Source organism: Triturus cristatus, chromosome 8, assembly GCF_964204655.1.
Source record: "Triturus cristatus chromosome 8, aTriCri1.1, whole genome shotgun sequence".
Lineage (NCBI taxonomy): Eukaryota > Metazoa > Chordata > Amphibia > Caudata > Salamandridae > Triturus > Triturus cristatus.
This window is the reverse complement of record NC_140591.1, coordinates 1,247,216,965-1,247,237,709: the sequence shown is the minus strand read 5'-3', so window position 1 is coordinate 1,247,237,709 and position 20,745 is coordinate 1,247,216,965. Positions and strand designations below refer to the sequence as shown.

The window sequence follows — 20,745 nt, the reverse complement described above, 5'->3', positions numbered from 1 at the left end:
CGAACCAGGCAATCATATTCCATCACCACAAAGGTTCAGGAAGGGATCAGCAATACATTATTGACAAGTAACAATATTTATATGAAAAGCATTGCATTAAGACAGATGCAGGAGGCGTAACAGCTGATAATACAGATAAGAATACACATACGTAATGAAAATAGGCGTAATACAGGCGTATACTAGAAACGTCATTTAAAATGATGTCACAAGTGGGTGGATCCATAAGAGAATCCTGCAGTGTCAGCAGAAATATTTGGCAGAGATGCGCGCGCAGCCGCGTGACGTGTGATTGACGTGCAACTAGAGGGTGAAGGGGAATTGACATTTAGCTCTACATATGGAGACAGAAGTCTGGGGTGTCAGGACAACCTAGTCCTAAATCATATCTAATATCTTGTGTTTAAGGAACTATATTATCTGGAAGGAAAGGTCTTCTCGGACAGATCCTATTCTATACTGACTGTTAGTGTGTGTACAAGCGTCTATGTGTCTACATGAGATGCGAGGGGGCAGGAATCTTCCATGGGCCTATGAATTACTTGCATAAAGACAGCGAGGCCGGGCCCTTTGCTCGGTAGCTAGAAGGATGTTTACCTAAACTACTAGACAGGAATGTATTGGATGAGGAGCGAAGCAGATAACTTGAAGGCTGAATACAGTTTTTGGCAGGCAACAGGCCGCGTCAGGCACCGCTAGCCGTGCAGGGAGTAAGACAAAGTTCATGGACATGGATGCAGGTCCAGGCTGGAGCATTTCAGAGGCAGAAGCAGGAAAAGGCTCGATGGCAGAATTCAGGGCCTATCTTGCCAGAGCTGTAAAACGTAAAAAGTGTACCATATAAAGTCGGTGGCCAATCATACTTAGGAACGGAATATCTGGCCTATTCATGGCAGATATGAAAGAGTACATATTAACGTTGGACACAATTGTATTTGCGTCTTCGTAGCTTGAAGTGGAGGGAACATACATGTACTTGTAGCATGTACATGGAGCCGTTGGGGTCTAAGATAGGGGACACAATTGACCATAAAAATTCATATTTCCTCACGCTTGTAAGTGCACCAAAGACAGTTGTATAGTGAAGGAATACGGTGAGCGTCTGTGGGTATCATGAGGTTGCAAACAAGTGGACCTATCATGAGCGCTATGCATCTAAATAGAGGGGAGTGGTTTATGTAGAGGTATGGAAAGGAGTTTAGTCGGCGCTCTCCACTTGAGATTTAAAAATTTCAAGCATGCCATCTCATATCATGGGACGTTTATGCAGATGGTGGTATTCCTCGCTGTGCAAGGGACAGGTCTCTGCCGTACCCCGGCATAGCACCTCTTCCCTCCATTGAGATACAGGGGGAACCATGGAGAACTTACAGCGTCTTGTCAGGAGTTGTGTCTCTAATAAGAGCACCAGATGAGCGAATCATGCCATAACCTTGAAATGTTTAGGTCTAGGATATAACCCGAACAGACAGTGTTCGGCACTTCACCAGTGGATTATCCAGTTAATGTTGTCAGAGCGTTCCGTATGTTGGACATGTAAGAGGTCAACGAAGAGCAAGCCCATAACTTGTGCATTAGGTCTGCATCCTCTGCGTGACATCGGGGTCAGCTGGAGAAGACAGCTGAGACTATTGAGTGATGTGTCCACAGTGTGAGGTATGCTCTGTGTAGGACTGAGAATGGTATACATGTAAAGTATGAATTATGAGATATTCTGCTTGGGCATTCTAGAACAAAGTGTCATTCTTTATAATGCAGAGCAACGCACTAGTCCTCTTCCCACTTAACAAGCATAGCCTCCAGTGGATCAGTTAAATGTGTATGTAAACCCCAATATAGCCATTTGATTAAACATCTACCATAACCCATGATATGTACCACATGAATGCATTCATAAGTAGTAGGTTCGGAGTCGAAAGGTGCCCAATGTTTGTGGGTTGGAGATACTTGCATGTATGCCATGGAGTTCTGAAAATTCTTGATGTGTCTTTAGTGTGATGTTCGCAAAGAGATTTCCCACCGTCTTGATCTTGTTGGGGCTAAAGCATGACTCCAATGTTTTGGGACCAGTGCAGCCTCATGAACTCAAAGGCGACTGAGGAGTTTGACGGAAAACCTTTCACCGTGCGCAATCATTGCAAGACTCAAGGTATGGGTCCCAGTTGCGCTGTTCTCTTTCCTTCCGAAAGAGAAGAAAAATAAACACAAGAAGAAAGGAAATCTCCTTATCTAGTTCACCACTCCCTCTTCAGAGGCAGGTCTTCCTGATGGTCTCCACCTCCAATAGAGCCTCCTCTGAGCTGGTGAACATCACACTGGTAAAGAACCCTTGCTGACTCTGGCCCAACCCTGTTGCTGGCTCCATCCCTGACTCAAGTCCCAGGTCCAATGCCAGCATATAATGAATTTACGTCTGTGATCTAGCTCAATTCCTGTGTGCCATGACTTTGTTTTACATGATTCTCTCTGGTTTGCCTGTGAGCACCATAAAGCCTTTTGCACCCGACTGGGATACCACAGGCAGGATTCCCCTGGTGCTTGTCGACCCCAGAGACATGCAACAGGGTGCACGCCTGGCACCAGACCAACATCCAGTGATATGCCAAAGGTTACTTCTTTGGCACTCATGCCAGCGTCATCACCAGCTCCTGTCCCTCATCAAGGCTCTTCACTGCAGTCAAATGCCATATTGATGCAAAAGAAAGGCACCATCCTGGGCCTGTTCAAAGAAGAGAGTACTAGCAAAATATCGAGCACATTTGTGGGTCAGACTCGGAGCAAATACATGTGTTTTTAATTATTTCTTACGATGGTAGGAGAGGTGGCCAACTGGCTTTCTCCTGCAGACTCAGACACTGCTTACTGTTGGGTGGTATAAAATTCCAGTGGTCTAGCCACCTGGCCTGAATTGTAAATAAAGTGCCTTTTAGGCCCATCCCCCCATGGGTGGCCACATTTACAGCAGTTTTGAGAAGGGTGAAGGAGGTAGTAGAGTTTCTCATCCCCACAATTGAGGCCAAATCGAACATCTTCACAAAGATTTTGCTGCTCACTTTTAGCGGTTTCCTAACTGCATCTCCCATTCAGCAAAGCTTAATGGAGCCCATAAGTGTCCTAGGATAAGCCCAACACCTGTCCTAGCGATCAACAGACATATCTGCCAATTTAGACTGGCACCAGGGAATCCTGACTCTCTCTCTTCTGATCCTTGGCTGAAAAGTTTGGCCATCCAAGCCTCTTCCTGCTTTACGCAGAGCATTTCCCACAAGGCCCCAGACAGGGAGTCTAAGAAACTGGAGGCTGTGGTCCAAAAAGTATTCTCAGTCGGGAGCCTAACACTATACTCAATTATTACCAAATGCTGCAAGCTCAGTACAACCATACACTCGTGAGAAATAGTGAGTATGGTGGTATCCAATATGCCTGGCCACCTAAAGAACAATTTTGCTGAAGTGATCAGAATACCTCTAGACAGATCTTTGTTGCAGGATTGGACACTGTTGATTTGGTGGTCAGAGCCACGTGTTCTTGCATTGCCTTAATGAGGCATGCATAGCTACTTTCCAAGAGTTTTTTGTAGACCATATACAAGTCAATCATGAGTGACATTGATGGTGGCCACCCATTTGGCGACAAAGTGGATTTGTCCCTGGAATAATTTTAAATTGGTATTCTAACTACCAGATCTTTGGGCCTATCTTCTCAAGGCCGGTGCTTCGAAAGACAACATAGGACGTTTCGAGGCTACTCTTTTATCGGTGCCTGTCTTCCCAGCCCATCCACAACCTCATCAATGTCTTAGGTAGTACAGGATCTAAGGCAAAAAGGCCAAGCAAAGCAGGTATAAAATGCTCAGGGTAACGATCAAGATTCCAAAATTGATGTGGCAGCTGTGGTGTGCGGTTCAAAAAAGAATGGCTTGCTATGACCACCTATGTGGAGTTAATCTCACTAAGTGGGGCTTCTGGAAGCATGGCCAGGTGTACACTAATAAGATGTGAACAGTAGTAATCCAACATACAATATATTGAGAATGGGTGAAGGAGAGTGACACAACCAGGTATGTGGGGGTATAAGGACTCTCTTATCAGACAGACTGGCTCCTCTATCACCATATTACACTATGCATGTAATGTTGTAAAACGATAAGGGATGGAGAGTAACGTAGCATTGGAACATACATGCAAACAACAAAGTCACATTTATTCAAGTGTCTTCTTGTCAGAGAGGCATGATTATGTTCTCCAGCACATCACACAGATGATAGCAGAATTTGCCCTAGTCCTCTCCGTTTCTCCATTCAATCATATTTCAACATAGTTATGCAGAAAAGCGGGAGGCTTACCTTGCAATCCAAAGATTTTAATAAAGGGGAGTCCTCAAGTTGCCAGACTGTTAAGTTCGAGAACAGGAGTTAAGGTGAGCCATAGGGATGGACGAGGTCTTGAGATTTTAATCTAAATACATAGAGAGTTTCCCAGGTTTGACCAAAAGGGACCGGGTACATATAACGTTGAAAATTAACAGACTTCCCTTTGGGTTTATTCAAATGACTCCTATCGTGAAATTCCTATCAATGTATACTGAACCAAAGACAGGAAGTCTAAGAGACTTAAGCACAACAGAGATAGAGTATATAACTACTTTATTTAAAAACTTTCCTGTATCTCAAAATGTATTACAGTAATGTATCCACAGTTATTTGATGTATTGAGGTAGACATCTTTAAAACAATATTCATAGAAAGACGTTACAATCAATCAAAATAGTTCACATTAACAATTCTAATCCTTGGTTACACATGATTAGATCAAATATAAAATAAAACATTCAGAATGAGAGTCAAAAAACAATTATTTAAAAAAAATGAAATTTAAAAACACAAATACAATTTTGTCCTCTTGTCGACGCGTTTCGGTGTATAGTATGATACGTAACACCTTCTTCAGGACCAATACGTTAAAAACAGCTCTCACTACCAAGTACAGTCAATCTACAAAAGAGGGAATACATATAATTATGTTACATTCATGTGCTTATGGTACTTAGTCTCTTCTTTGGTTCGATATACTTGATTATGGATGCCTAGACAGAATAGAACATTTAACATTCTATAATCCAATGTTTAGTTCTGAAAGTACAGAAAAGCTGTACTTGATACTAAGAAGGACTGCCACATTGTGTAACCTTAATGTAGCATAACCTCCTGAACACCGTTGATAAGTACAATCATAACAAACATGGTGAAATACTACTGCTTTTAATTAATTAAATGTCTCCTAGAGTACTTCCCTTGGTAGGTATCAATGGGGACATATATCACTGAAGACCCAAAATGGATCCCCCTGAGTCTTATATAACACCAAAGATATAATGGTGAAATATCTGCGATTAAGCCATATTGAGTTATGTGCATATACTTACACAAAGATGAGGCTACGTGATCATAATCCTTAAATGACCAAAGTGGCGTTTCAATTCACTTCATCCTAATAATCCAATCAGATACAAGATTATATGAGGATTTACAATTTTTTAATTTTGTCTTGTTGCAGCATATCTTAATACTTGTTAGCTCTTGATTTTAAGTTATTGGAAGACACTCACCCTAGTTTTGCACGTATATCTTCTAAAACTGCTCATCAATGGTGTATATAGCCAGTCATTGAGATCGTTTAATACTCGATAGATCCTATTGGGGCAAGGTGTATATTGACTAATATTAATATTCATGAAGTTAGCGAACCCTGGTTGTTGAAAGTTCTACTAGGAAATGGATTAACTCACCTTAAAACCAAACAATGTGTATTTATTTCTTTCTCCACCTTCCCATAACTTGCGAAAAAGTGTGGTTCATTCCACTTATTATCCACGATACCGGTGGTTCTCCTGCTCTTGTTTAATTCAAGCAGAAACCGGTTCCTAGGGTTTAAGAAGAAAGTCTTACTAATTTACGAATTTTAAAACCAGGTCCATACATACTCACTAATGAGGCTATTAATTAAATACTTGTAGCCAGAGTGGGTTATATACTCTCCACCCCATGGAATCTGTAACCAAGTCGCTCACTATCTATTTTTTGAGATACTAGGACTGGATCGCATAGTTATTATTTGCACTTTAGCTACGCGTATTAATGTTCGCTACCTACGTGGTGCACTGAAAGGATAATTCTTATTGATAGATATTCCATGTGGCCGCCGTTCATAGGGATCCCTTAGCTATATGTAGTTATAAGTGTCGTCAATCAACCGTTCAGGTCGGATGAAACTCCCTTCGATATATATCTACCTAGCAAGGTCCGCTATTATTCCGTTTGAGTAAAGCCCTGCATTCTAATTCCTGAAGTACACTACTTCAAACCTGGCAAGTCATTTATTAACACAAGTCATAGTGTTGTAATGAAAATTACTACCCACAACGCCGCGGCCATCTTTGTAGTCCGCTGTGTTACTCGATAGAGAATGCATCGACAAGTATCTTTTGTACTTGGTAGTGAGAGCTGTTTTTAACGTATTGGTCCTGAAGAAGGTGTTACGTATTGACTATACACCGAAACGCGTCGACAAGAGGACACAATTGTATTTGTGTTTTTAAATTTAAATTTTTTTTAAATAATTGTTTTTTGACTCTTATTCTGAATGTTTTATTTTATATTTGATCTAATCATGTGTAACCAAGGATTAGAATTGTTAATGTGAACTATTTTGATTGATTGTAACGTCTTTCTATGAATATTGTTTTAAAGATGTCTACCTCAATACATCAAATAACTGTGGATACATTACTGTAATACATTTTGAGATACAGGAAAGTTTTTAAATAAAGTAGTTGTATACCCTATCTCTGTTGTGCTTAAGTCTCTTAGACTTCCTGTCTTTGGTTCAGTATACATTGATAGGAATTTCACGATAGGAGTCATTTGAATAAACCCAAAGGGAAGTCTGTTAATTTTCAACTTGAGATTTTAATGCCAGTGTCTGTCAGAATAACAAGGCCCAGAGAAGTGTGACAAGATAGGAATAAAACATACATTTATTACTTATGGATAAATCTGTCTTCAACTGAATGGGGGCAAGACAGAGATCCTTCTGTTTGGCAAAGCTCAGCTCTATTGGACGAAGGATTGGTGGCCGGTAGAACTTGGTCACTCTCCATCGCCGAGTAGAACTGCTAAAAACCTGGGCATACTTTTAGACGACCTACTATCTATGAGGGACCAGATTACCTTCATCTGTGAAACCTGTTTTGGTACTAAGTGCCTACTTTAGAAAATCTTTTGGTGGCTTCCGTTGAGCTCCCAGAAGACACTCACCCAAGCTTAGATCATAAACTGCCTGGATTATGGCAATGCCCTAATCTTCGCTTCTAACAAATCTCTTCTATTGAAATTGCAGGTTATCCAAAACACCGGTGCCCGTACGGTAAACAACCTTCGTCCAAGGACCCCGTCAGCCCCCATGCTCAAAGCGCTATATTGGCTCCCTATCTGTAAGAGAGCACTGTTTAAATTTCTCTGCCTGATTTATAAATCCTAGTCATGCCCTGGCCGAAAATACCTTCAAAACAGACTTACTCTGTACCTTCAGAACAGGAAGTTGCGTTCTAGCAATCAATTTCTTTGAGTCCCTGGCGTATCCGCACTGCTTAACATGGGGGACGAACCTTTTTCTTACCTTAGCCTGTAGCACTGGAACAAACTTCCCCTATGTTCATCCGTGCATGCACAAGTCTGTCCGGCTTTAAAAAAAAAACACATTAAAATCTGGTTGATCTAATGCTGCCTCTACTTCATCTACCTGCCGATCGCTCGCAGAGATGTCCATACGGGATGAGTTATCCGCTGTATCAAGATCCAAATAACATAAATGCCACAGAGTGCTATGGTTGTAATTCTACTAACTTGTGTGTCGTGCCCTGGAGAAAATTCAAACTTGCTATTTTGACGTAGGCTTCAAAATAGGAGAGCTGCAGTTACTGTTTTGTTTTTATCAAGCCACCTATATGGCCCTCATTACAAGTGGCCCAGGAAATAGGCTGGAAATTCCCCACCCAAATTATTGATACCAGTAACTTGGAAGGTAGTTAAATCTAGCCCATTCCGATTTGTACCACGAGGGACTACTAAGAAATGAGTTATCGAGGATCTAACTAATTCTGGGCCAGGCCTCCCTATACCATGTAAGCCCTCAGATTGTGGATGCTTTAGTGACCACAAATCTTTGGGTTAAAGTGATCAAATTTGTGATATTCCCTTTTATCTTATAATTCTGATGGTGCCCATAACTGCAGTTACCAGCCCCTTCAGCATTAAGAGGTCAATTGTAATGAGGGCCTTTCTGAGCACTTCACAAATGCTGCTGACATTACAACCAATTGCATTACTAAGTTTGTCAAAATACTATTTTTGACTATTGCCAGCTTTTAGGTGCAGTCTTCCCTCTTGCTCCAGATAGTGTTACTAAAATCAAATTCGGTTTCTTATTTTTATTTTTAAACTTTTCAACGTGCAGTACTAGCTTTGTTTTTTTGCACCCAGGCTGTTTGTATTACTTGGAGGTTTAGAAAACCTATTATCTTTGTGATATATTTTTGTTGATCTGCTGATTTGTTTTGCATATCGAACCCTTTCTTTTTTCTTTCCCAACAGTATGGATGGAGCCGACCTGTGTTTTGAAATAGTGAAAAGAGCAGATGCTGGGTTTGTGTACAGTGAAGCAGTTGCCAGGTATGGTGTGCTATACGATTTCCTCATTTTTTTCTTTTAAATAGATCTAACTGTGGGGAATACTAACCACTGATTTGTCACCTTGAAATACTCCCCAGGCACCACCTTGCATCTGGAAAATATATCCATAGCAGTGCTCACGTGTGCTGCTAGATAGCATCATACAGCTCCACTCTTACTGCACACCTCCTTGGAAGTGATGGAATAGAGTCTCGTACAAGTGCCACTTCTGCGTGATGACATCAGTTCCTTTCTTTCTGTAAATTCTGACATGGATCTGGTGCTCCGCTCCCAAATCTTTCTGTTTTCCAATTACTTATGAAGCGATTTCACCTGAGTGCTAGGGAGCAATCTCCCCACCCAGAATGACCAGCTTCAAGCCATGCTGCGACTGCAGGAAGCAGATGTCAGTCATGAACCCGCATGAGGTTTGTCATTGGTGTCTATGAAATGTCGGAACATGACTCAAGTCATGCTATAAGTGGGCTCTCTTGCACCTGATAGCGTACTAAGACCAGGAGGCGAAGCTGTATATAGATGAACACAAGCCGTTGCAGCTTTTGCATAGGTCCCGCTCACGCTCCAAGTCGTGGGCATGGACTTTGTTCCATTCCCGTGCCTTTCCTACGTCATCTTAACTTTGGACTTCAACTTAATGAAGCACAATTTCAAGCGAATGCAGACGAAACAGAAGTGAAACATCACCTCATCACGCATCAAAGGCAACAACTACTTTCGAAGTCTTCGGTCACAGAACTAATTTTTTTGCTGGTCCCGAAGCCCAAAGTATTCCAAATTTCCTGGGCAGTCGTCGATCCTGCAACAGATTGAGGCCTACAAGGAGGCAATGCTGCAAAGTTTGAGTGCTTCCAGCTTTATATGGGGTGCCTTTGGCCCTATGGAACTGCAGGGACCTTCAGTTGGGTTACTGTTAGCTCCCCCCTCCCCCTTACCAATAATGATGCAGACTTCTACTCTGGCTCAGTGCTCCACCCTGGTCACTGCTATCCCAACAATATTACCAAACCTACTGTTTCCAGAAAATAGATCTGGTTCCGATGCCAGTCTCGGCCCCCGAACCAACATCAGCTTGATTTCGACCAATGTTGCACTACGAAATAACAAAGGTGCAACCGGTCATCATGCAAGCGGACTCTAATCTAGTGCCTTTGCTGTGTACCACCTATCAGCAAAGGCTCCATTGTGTCTTTGGTTCTGACTCTGATCGTATATACCACAGCACGGGACACCCCAAGATGCTGATGGTAATGGGGTTGACTTGTAGAAGACCTAATCAGTCTTCAGTGTAAAAGATTGATGATGTCTTCTACAGTGATTTACAAAATGCCAGTGGTCTTGACACCTTGCCTGATAGTTTACTCGCCACCTGGGCCATCTATGAAAGAGAGTCCCCTTTTTGCAGTGGTGGTATGGAGGGCAGCTGAGACAATAGAATTGCAGCTACCCTCAGTCGAGACCAAAACAAATGTTCCAAATGATATTTTGCAGCCTCGGCCAACGACTGCTGCGTCCTTGCTTCTTTTAAAGATGCTTTGTTCTTCCCTGCCTGCGAATAGGCATGTGACAAAAAGTCATAGACCAGCACCTGATGACCCAGATTTTCGTACTAAGCACCCTGCTCCAGTGAGTCTTATTACTTTTGGTAAGAACATGTTTTCTTCGGCCAGTTTGACACTGTACTCCGTAAATGCTGTTTGTTTGCTGGGCTGCTACTCACATGCTCTTTGGGGCATGGTCTGCAAGATCTTGCTGGCGGTTCCGGAAGGCCTTAAACTTTCTTTCACCCAAACTATTGATGATGGTCAAAACTCTGGCAGATGCATTATCTTCGCAGGTCTGGATACTGCACTCGGTCAGGTGAGGGCGATTGGTGATAGTGATGTCCTTTGTCGACACTTGAGTGCGTTCCACAGGAATCTCTCTTGATGTACAAGTCATGGGAATGCCTTCGGATGGTTACCACTTTTTCAGTGACATTATAGACTCTACTTTGGCGCACCTTAAGGACAACAGAGCTATGGCACACTCTTTGGAACTATTCACCCATACCAATCAGTTCCACATCAATTGAGAAAGTTTAGAGGCTATTCCATAGCGCTGGCTAGAGTGGATGAACTGACAGGCACCATTTGTCAGGTCACAAGTCGCACCTACATCCCAATGTGCCATAGGGCATCTTCGAAAAGTGCAAAGAACCCTTGATAGATCTTTTTGCACAAGAACTCGCACTGTTGAAAGTTTTGTGCTTTTGTAGTTTCCGCACGACCATTAATTAGGCAATGCATTCATGGTGGAATGGAATACAGAGTTCACTTCCTCATTCCCACCCATCCCTCTCTTGGCTCGAGTTCTGAAAAAGATCAGGAATACCCGGTCCCAATTCATTCTGATGGCTCAGATTGGGCTAGGAGAGTGAAGTACCCAGAACTCCTAGGAATGAGCATCTGACTTCCTCCTAGAATTGAGCATCTGATCTGGGTGCCACATCCTGAGGAATTCCTGTTTCAGTAACTGGTTAAGAGCCTCCATCCGAATCTGCGCAGTTTACAACAATATGCATGGAGATTGAACTCCAGCAACTGACTGCATATGATCTGTCTTCTGAAGTGGTGTATATTATCCATCCTTCCAGGTGTCCTCCCATGAAATCCATTTTTGCTGGGTCCAGGGACAAATTTATCTCCTGGTGTGACGTTTGCAAGACTGATCCCCTAACGCAAATCTGTCAGAAGTCCTTTTTTTTGTTTTATCTTAGGCACAGTAAGGTAATTGCAGGACCAACTGTCCTTGTTTAAATCACCTGCTGGGGTGAAATTTGTTAAAAATTTGACATGCATGTTTCGTCCCGAACCATTTGTGATGTCACTGTGGGACCTTAACCTGGTCTTGATTTTTTTTTTTTTTTCTTTTTTCCCCTGTGTACGCCTTTCGAGTTGATGCATAGCTGCTGGCTGAATCTCCTTACCTTAAATCCAGTGTCCCTCATTGTGATTGTCAGGTCGTTGCATGAGTGAATTCCAGGCACTGTCAGTGCAACTGTCCTACACAACCTTTTTCCCGTCGAAGTTGATGCTGAGGACTTGGGTTGCATTCTACCAAAATTCTTGACTCTCTCTCATGTTGGACTGAAGTGTACAAAAAAGTAAAGTAAAGTAATGCTTGAATTAATCTCAGCCACTGGTAATAACTCTGGGCCGCATCTCAATCCATAGTTTCTTTTTACCCACCATACCAGCTCAGATTAGACCCAGCCACATGCAAGTCATCCTTGGTCTTGCTCCATTAGGAACAGTCCAGCCCAAACTGCCAAGCTAGGTCCTCTCCGAATGGGAACACAAGCAACTCAAGACCAGTTTCACCCTAGTTTTGGCTCTTCAGATGGGTGTCACGTTGAGCAATCCATCACTCTCCCCACGTTCTTTCATCCTTCCTAACCCCCGAAAGAGGCAAGGCTTAATCAGCTGTACTCCAGAAGGTCTCCAAACTTTTACATTGATTTTACCATTGATCATCAAGTGGTCAGTGCTGTTTGTGGGGTTCTCTGGAGCAAAGAAAATGAAAGCAGTGTTGCATAGTAAGATCTGCAACACACTGTGCACAAAACAGCTCCTGGAAGGTTTGACAGCACATTCCACGAGGGCTAAGGCTACTCCCATTGCATTGGCACACAACATGCCTGTTTTTGACGCCTCCCAGTCGACGTTGGCATCAGTGCATACATTTAGGATACATTACTGCCCCGACAGCCACGCCCAACGTGAAAGATATTTCACCCTCCCAGTCCTGCTGGACTTTTTGGTCTGAGCCCACTCCACAAATCTTCCACCTGGGGGAAATACTTCTTTGGTATCTGCTCTAAGAAGAATGTTACTTACCTTCGGCAAGGCTCCTTCTGGTGGATACACTAACCTCCAATTTCTCATTGCTCTCCCATCTCTCCATTCTGTGGAATGGTCCCTTATTAATATCTGAACACGTTCCAAGTTAGTATTCAGCAAACGATTACCAACAATTGTTCATGCTTCACGTCTGAAGGTGCTAAAATGGAAAAGACAAACTGATATCAGCGTGCTGGGGCAGCTCTTATAGCGAACTCTGTTCCGTTCTTTCAGACACGGTGTGGAATCATCACAGAGCTGCACAAAGTCACCTGGCAGCATGTGGAAGCAATGCTATGATTTTTTTTTCCAGACGCAGTCTAGCACCTGGGGAGTGTTTTATGGGGAGGAATCTGTGGTTCAATAGTGTCCTCCAGAAAGAGCCTTACTGAAGGATAGTAATTTGTTCTTTCGAGTCACACATTCAATTCTTATATGAACACCAAGATGCGTGCTATAAGGAATCGGTTTTCTTACTGAAATCATGGCCACCTATACCCATTACCAAAAGGTAGATGTGATTTGTGCAGCTCAAAATTATTGTACACCAGAACACACCATTCCAGACGGATTTTCTGACTTCAACCAGACAGAGCAAACCCAAACTGAAAATATTCTTGCAAACATTTTAAGTAATAAGAGGTTAAGGATGATGTCCCTTAAACCTTCATAGTCATTGGCAGTATAAGATAATGCTGAATGATACCTAGTAGCCTATATTAGCAGAGTTGTGTCACTGGAAGATATTTGTGAATTCAACCAGATTTAAATTCAAACCTTAACCAGAAAATGTCTGGGGACTTTGTTCTGTTCAAATAGGTTTTTTGGTTAAAAATATACTTGACATCTACAGCGTTGGAGGTAGGTTGTCATGGTTTCTGATGAAAACCAGGAAAATAATACCTCCAATATCCCGTCAAACGGTCAGAGTGGTTTACCTTCCTCTACCGCGCTTTCAGGCACTGGACTCCTAGGGATCACCGGCATCCAGGTTCATCCCTCCTTTTACCTTCATCACGCTTTACTTTGCATTTACTACTCACCAGCCGGGTCGGAATTATCACCGGCAGTGCGACATTACAGACCTTACACACCTTCAAGTACAGCCCTGAAGAAGTCACAGGATATGGTCCCTTGGTGACGAAACACGTGTTGGCTGGTTGTTTTTTCAATAAGGAATACAAGTAACCTAAGAAATATACCTGTCAACCACACTGGTCTTTCTCTCAGTCTGCGATACTTCACTAACCGAGAACATTACCCCTATAACGTGTGCCCAGGACTTGGTTTCTCTTCAATAGTGTAGGCTCCCTCCTACACATACACAGGGGTTTAAGGGTAATTCCTCTGACCTGGCAGCACCGTATTCACCCAGGAGAGTGGACACCTTTCGCGTACTAGACAGAGCGCCATACTTCCTGATATTCCGAAATCCTACACAGTGACAATACATGACTCAATGGTGTTCCCCAGAATCCAATAATGATTCAGTTTTGGGTGGAGGGGGGGTCTCTAGATTCCAGTAACGATTAGGTGGGGGTCCACTGACGTTAAAATGTTAAGAATCACTGCTCTAAAGCTATCTATGCAGCACAACTTTCCACCATGTTCTGAAAGCATTTAACATTTTTCTGAACCAATAGTTACACTCTGACCACGTTTAGGAGACTGAAAAGCTAATAATAATATGGTCTTCCAGGAGGTGGCTCTATTTCTCCGCCAAAGCACATGCGCTGAAAAGGATTTCCTGATTTACGTTCCTGTGGTTTTTGGGTCATGTATCATTGCGGTTCCCCGGTGATAGCTTCTGCGGACTAATTCTTTCATTTCACTCCAGTTTCGGTCATCACCTAATTCTGTTGAATTCCTTTTCAGCACGCATCAAAAGTATGCTTCCAACAAGTCCCTTATTTGGATTTGTCTTTAATGCCCGGATTCTGTCCACACGCACAGCTATTCGTAACTGACAGCTGTATAAATGTCATAATTAAAGTTGACCTGAATAAATCGCTTGTACGTTTTCCACACTCAGAGCTCTTTGTTCCTTTCTACTCGTTAAATGCAGGTTCTTTTTTAAAGGGCGAAACTCGCAGACACATTTAACGTTATTTTTCGCCATTAATAGGAGGTTTTAGCACAACCCAGGCTTTGTGATTTCCTGTTGATCTGAAAACGGAAGAGTTTAAAATGTGGCTTTTTTAACGTGATGCAGCGATCTAAGTTGCACGAATAAAAACCTTTTAATTGAACAGATTGTATAGTCTCTGTATTTTTTTTTTTTTTTACTTTTTTTATCCCAAATCATCACTAATGTATCAGATGAACAGCATAAACAATTTTCTGGATTTTTTTTTTTTTATTGTGCTGCCATGTGAATGTGATTCTTTTGGGAACATATTGTTTTTATAGAGCACTGTCAGTTGATTTACTGTGGTATTTAAAAAAAAAAAGTTAATTGGCACAAGTAGTGCATTGCTTTTGAGACTAACTTTTCAAGTAGCTTATTCATCATGCACCTTCCTTGGGCCAGATGTGCTGGTACAAGCTTTACGAACCTCACTTTGTTCTGCGAGGAGACGGCGGGGAACCGACCAGCAATCCAGCACTCCTAGCACCTGGCATCGAAAAACAGGAGGAGCACGCCAGCAGGTACTTCACTTCCCCTCTTTCCGTGTGCTGGAGCACTTATGAAACATACACGCCGGCCCGCGGGAGGCGCGCAGGGAATGGAAGAAGGGCAAAGGACTTATCGTGAGACGGAGGAGGGCTCAGGAGCACCGATGACTGCAGGAGACGTTTCATTCCAGCCATCCCAACAGGAACATCGTCAAAATAAGAACTGGAGAACTCTTGCTCCCGCTCTTCAACCGCAGGGGCTATCCAGTACAGTGCAAAGTATTGGCAACCATTCTAATTCGAGGGAACCTATACTATACCCACTCCCCTTTTCCTATCTAGCAATGCCTTTGATAGGCCGCTAAGTAATTTACAGCTAGCTAAAATAGCGGGCGGCAAAGCTGATATTTTAAAACCGGGGAAAAATACTGAGGGGCAGGTCCCAATTGCTGCACCTAACACTTTCAGCTGTACCCCTCGTATTGGTTCTTGGAAACGACCACACTTTGAGGGAGGAGCAGTTTGAAGCTACCATTCAGTTAATCAATAAATCTCGTAACTGGCTGACTGCCCACACAATAGGCCTGACAAGGGATGGGATCGCGGCTTGCCAGCCAAGTCATCATGGCAATAAGGGTTAGGTGGGTGGGACTGACCCAAAAAAACATGGAAGGCGATTGTGTTGTACTCCATTTTAATAATCCTTCAATTTCGAGATTGCTTCTGTTTCAATTATACAGAGCTCCACCTAAGGGTACCCAGATCTTAGCATTCCTTCTTAGTCATTTTTATAACCCCGTCCTCAGTTGGGTCTGGAACCAACTCTGTATTATAGGGAGGACCAAGCAAATTTCACCCCTCTGGGAACTCCGGGTTTACCCCTCTCATATAGCTTTGCTCCTCTTTCTGGTATGGATCACTGTGATTGACTGCCCCCACAGCCAGCCGAGGCCGACTTCCTCATTGGAAGTCATATTGCCTGACGTCATTGAATCCCAGAGGCCTTCCGTACAGAAGATGAGACAGGTTATCACATTTCTACTAGCATCCTCGAATGGGGCGAGTATTATCAGTAAACTGGGTGATGACCAATGGGAAAAATTTCCCTTCAGGAAACCTGGGCAACCGATCCCATTTTTGTAAATGGATATCGTTCTTTTCAAACAAGGGAAGTCCCGTCGTCGTCATGGAGGTCTAATCCCAAATACGTCGGCCCTGAAAATAAAGAAGTTTGTAGAAAAGAGCCACCTTTTCCATATTCTAATTCTTGAGTTGGCTAAACAAGGTTCTTGGCTTTTAATAAACTTCTATAATAATAATTTTGGGCCTGACACGCACCTGGCTGTAGATGAAGTTAACAGGGAACTAGACGACATATTAAAATTACAAAGGATAAAGGAACCCATACACGTCATCTGTTTGGGAGATTTTAACATTCACCCCTGCAACCATAATCTAGAGAATGTATGTTGACTGGTGGACCTCATGGGCAATCCGATATTTCACTATTCCCACTGTACTTGTGGTAATAGCCTTAGTCGGATACATTCTGCCAGGAATTTGGTGATCATGATCAAGTAGTGAACGCAAACCCCCCCCCCCTGGTTTCAAACTCCCTTAACGAGAGCTGTATCAATGTTGATGCCCAATTCAGGACTTAGTTTTCATGCCATTTTAACCTGCGAGAGTCGGTCTGCACCCAGAGAAGTGCCTATTCAAAAGGTGACAGACCCACCAGTTATAGCAAGAAGAAATGGCTATCAATTAAAATAGGCCCAAATTGACAGATCAAAATTTCTTTTTGAAATGGTTAGCAACTCTCTTGACAGTATCGAAACCTGCTTGGACTTAAATTACTCCCCGTGTAATGTTACTAGGGTTTACAAAAATACTAGAACCTATAAATAGTGTTCTAACACAGTCTAAACCCAAAAGGGCTAAGGGCTGGTTCGACTCGCCCTGTTCAAAATCAAGAAAGGCCTTGGTAATAGCACTAAGGAAGGGAATATAAAATGGCAAGAAGGTCTAGGGAAAGGGTAATGAGGGAGGAGATCTGGGCTAGATTAGAGGAGGCTTCAGAATCAGGAAATAGCAAAGAGTTTTGGGATACGATTAATGCACCCTATTTTAAGATGCAAGGAGATCCTATAGAGTCCTATGTAGGCGAAGATGATTGGGTGACACTACTCAAGTATTTTTTCTTTCACTGATCCTCCGCCCACTCTCCTTAATCCAATAGGGACCAACCCTCAGGATAAGTTAGTGTGTTCTCTTTTAGAGTTGAAGCGTGGTTTAGAGGCATGCAGTTCTGGGAAAGCGCTGGGCCCGGATGGGGTCCCTATATACTTTTTTTCAGGAAGATCAAGATCTCTTGGTCCCCCTGTTGACAAATGTTTTAATAACATAGCGCTAATAGGCCCTCCACCCTCATGGAAGACGAATATAATAGTCCCAATTTATAAAAAGGGAGATAAGGGAAACCCCAAAAATTATAGACCTATCTCCCTTATAGACACAACAGCTAAATTGATGGGTCGTCTCCTCCTGTCTAGGCTTGAGATCTGGGCGCGGGATAGGTACTTCTTAATGCAGACCCAGTATGGATTCCAAACGGGGGGGGGAAGGTCACTGTTGACCAGTGCCTGAACCTCTCCCTCATTATGAATAAATATACCAGAGCCAAGGGTGGGAAACTTTCTCGCTTTCAGGGCTTTATCCGCGGCGTTCGACTGCGTGTCCCACCCAATGCTATAGAATATTGTGGTTGAGATGGGAATCGACCAGCCCCTAATCGATTTATTTTGGCAAGTGTATTCTGACGCTTCTGTATCAGTTTGGTATGGGAAGAATGGGGACCGCACCCGCCCCTTTAAGATCTCAGGAGGGGTAAGGCAAGGCTGCGTCCTCCCACCATTTATTTTTTTAATCTATACAAGTGGTGTGGAGGAGGGGCTGGCAGGTGCAACCCTGGATATCCTTAATTTTGATTCCCAACGCCTCCCCATCTTGGCATACGCCGATGATGCCGTATTGCTTTCTAGAGCGTGTCTGGGTCTCCAGCGTCTCATTACAGCATAAGCGGTTTTCATGAATTCCCTGGACCTAAGAGTTAATCAGGCAAAGTCTTTTATAATAATTGCAGGGGCAGGGAAAAAGGGTAAAATCCCTTATTTACGTATGGACTCACTAAAAATCGAGGTGGTCAAATCCTTCCCCCTACCTAGGAGTCCTATTCGATAAACATCAATCATGGACACATCTGCTAGAAGGAAGGGCTATGGTTATGGATAGGAGTTAGCGGCATTAAAATCCTTTTCTAGGAGGTTGGGCGCTAGACCTCTTGGCCCTATAAAAAAGATCTATCGGCTAAGACCGTATCAGCCGTGACATATGGGGCAGGTGTATGGGGTATGGCGCCCATTGAACCACTTCAAGTAATTGAAAATAAAATTTTCAAATCGTTAACCTCTCTGCCACAATCCTATTCAAACCATGTCACCCATATAGAACTCGGCCTTCCATACATTACCAATTGAATTAGTTTGGCTCCACTCATGCTGTGGTTATCGATCTGGCGTAGATACTGCCCCCCTTAACCAAAGGATCATTGCAGATTTACTAAAAATGGGGAACCATAGTAAGATCAGATGGTTAAATTATGTCGAGCCGGAACTTAGTGCCGTATGCTTGATAAATCTCTTTAAGGATCCAACGACTTGTAAAAAGTTTTCTAGGCAGAGATTGGTGGATCCTTTTAAGCTGAGGGCCCAATATGACCGCAGAGAGAGGAATCATGGCGTGCAGATGGCTTGGATGTACCAACTAACTCCCCCACTGGTCAAGGGAGAGTTCTTTTATTTAGTAGAGGTCTCACTTTCACATCACAAGTTTATTCTCCTGAGATTCCGCCTGAACCTGATTCCGCTGATGCCGGGGTATCTGGGCAGAAGATTTCAGCACTCTGACTTGTCCTTGTGCCCGTGTGATCTTAATTCACCCCAAAACGATTTGCACCTGGTACTTTTCTGTAGCTTGTATGCTCAGGAAAGAAAGAAATTCATCATACCGATTTTAAAGAGGCACAAATTCCGCTCATGTCTGGTCGCATTATATTTTTTTAAATCATTACCCAACCCATTTGTCTGTTTTGCAGTAGCATCCTTTTTATACACATGCCTGCAGAAAAGGAAACATGCGGTCTATTAATTAATTTTGAGGATCTTTTATTGTTTATTGCTTTTTAATTTTTATTTAGTAACTCCTATTTTATGTTTTATGATCCTAAGTGTGTATCTATTTGAGCATGCTCCACCAACTTGACCTTCCCAGGCATAGTGATTGGATGTGATTTTATATATCTGTTTTTATGTACTTTCTATGCACTTTCATGATCTGAACCAAGAAAGATCGAATAAAGTTTCAATGAACGAATGAATGTGTTGTTACTGGCTCAAATGCAGGGCTGGCTTTAGCGCTGTTGGCGCAACAATACTTTTTGCCCATGATGCAGCGCAATGGACAGAAATTTACATATTCTCCCTATGTCACAGATTCTTAATCACAATACTCATTCATACGCTCATTCATTGGTGGTGCCCATAACACCAACACACACACTCCATTCCATAAGTCTCACTCGAATCTGTACACAGGAGAAAAGCGCCGGACATGTGGGTACCTTATTACCCATCAGGATTAATTTGCTTTATATTATATACATATTATACATATACATCTTCAGAATCCTGACCTTAACATCAAGGCATTGCACCACTTGGTCGATGGACCAATTAGTTGGACTGGTTGATGGTAAATTAGAACCAGCTAAAACACAATTAAAACCTAGGGAACATTTGGTATTTTCTGTAATTAATTAAAGAACCACAAACTCATTTCTTATTATTTCAACTTTGTTTATCTAATAATAATTTCTCTGCGTTAGCATTTTATTCACTACAGCTCATAATATAAATTCAGTTTTATTCAAAGAGAAAACAAACATCTAGTAAATAAGCATGAATTTAGAAAACGCAGTTAATTAATTACCAATTAGCAAGCAGCGACGACTCTCTGATTAAACAGAGTTATCCGCATTCTCTGGTACAATTCCCAGGACTGGCTGTCTGACCCACAGCAAAAGATCAAACCGTCAGAGGAAATGTAGGATGCACTGCAAACTTCTCTCCCAAAAGCCAAAGAAACCGAAGGCAAAATCGCTACCAGCTCAATGCAGACCCCACGTCATGTAAGATCAACCCAATGACCACCCCCCAATGGCGGATGAGGGCTTTATATACCCTTTTTCCCTCTTACGTCATATTAACATGCAACATTTTAGGGGTAGAGAAATGTTCTGATTTGACAGTTCGGGGATATCTGTACGTTTTCTAAAAGTTTCCCAGGGCAAAACTGGTTTTTCATGAAGACTTGACATAGGAAGGCGCAAATTAATAAGTTCCATTTAGCTCCCAGGCGAGAGCAGCCAATGTAACAGTTCGAGGA

The 20,745-nt window shown here is 42.6% G+C and overlaps 1 protein-coding gene across 10 annotated transcripts in view; it reads left to right on the top strand.

Moving 5' to 3' along the window:
• Positions 1–20,745, top strand: part of CASK (calcium/calmodulin dependent serine protein kinase) — a 1,269,229-nt gene that overhangs the window by 433,099 nt on the left and 815,385 nt on the right. For all 10 annotated transcript variants that reach the window (XM_085622943.1, XM_085622946.1, XM_085622949.1 and 7 more), the window contains exon 4: positions 8,651–8,728. In XM_085622943.1, coding sequence (XP_085479069.1) covers positions 8,651–8,728 — 78 coding nt within the window. The remainder of the gene's footprint in view (positions 1–8,650; positions 8,729–20,745) is intronic.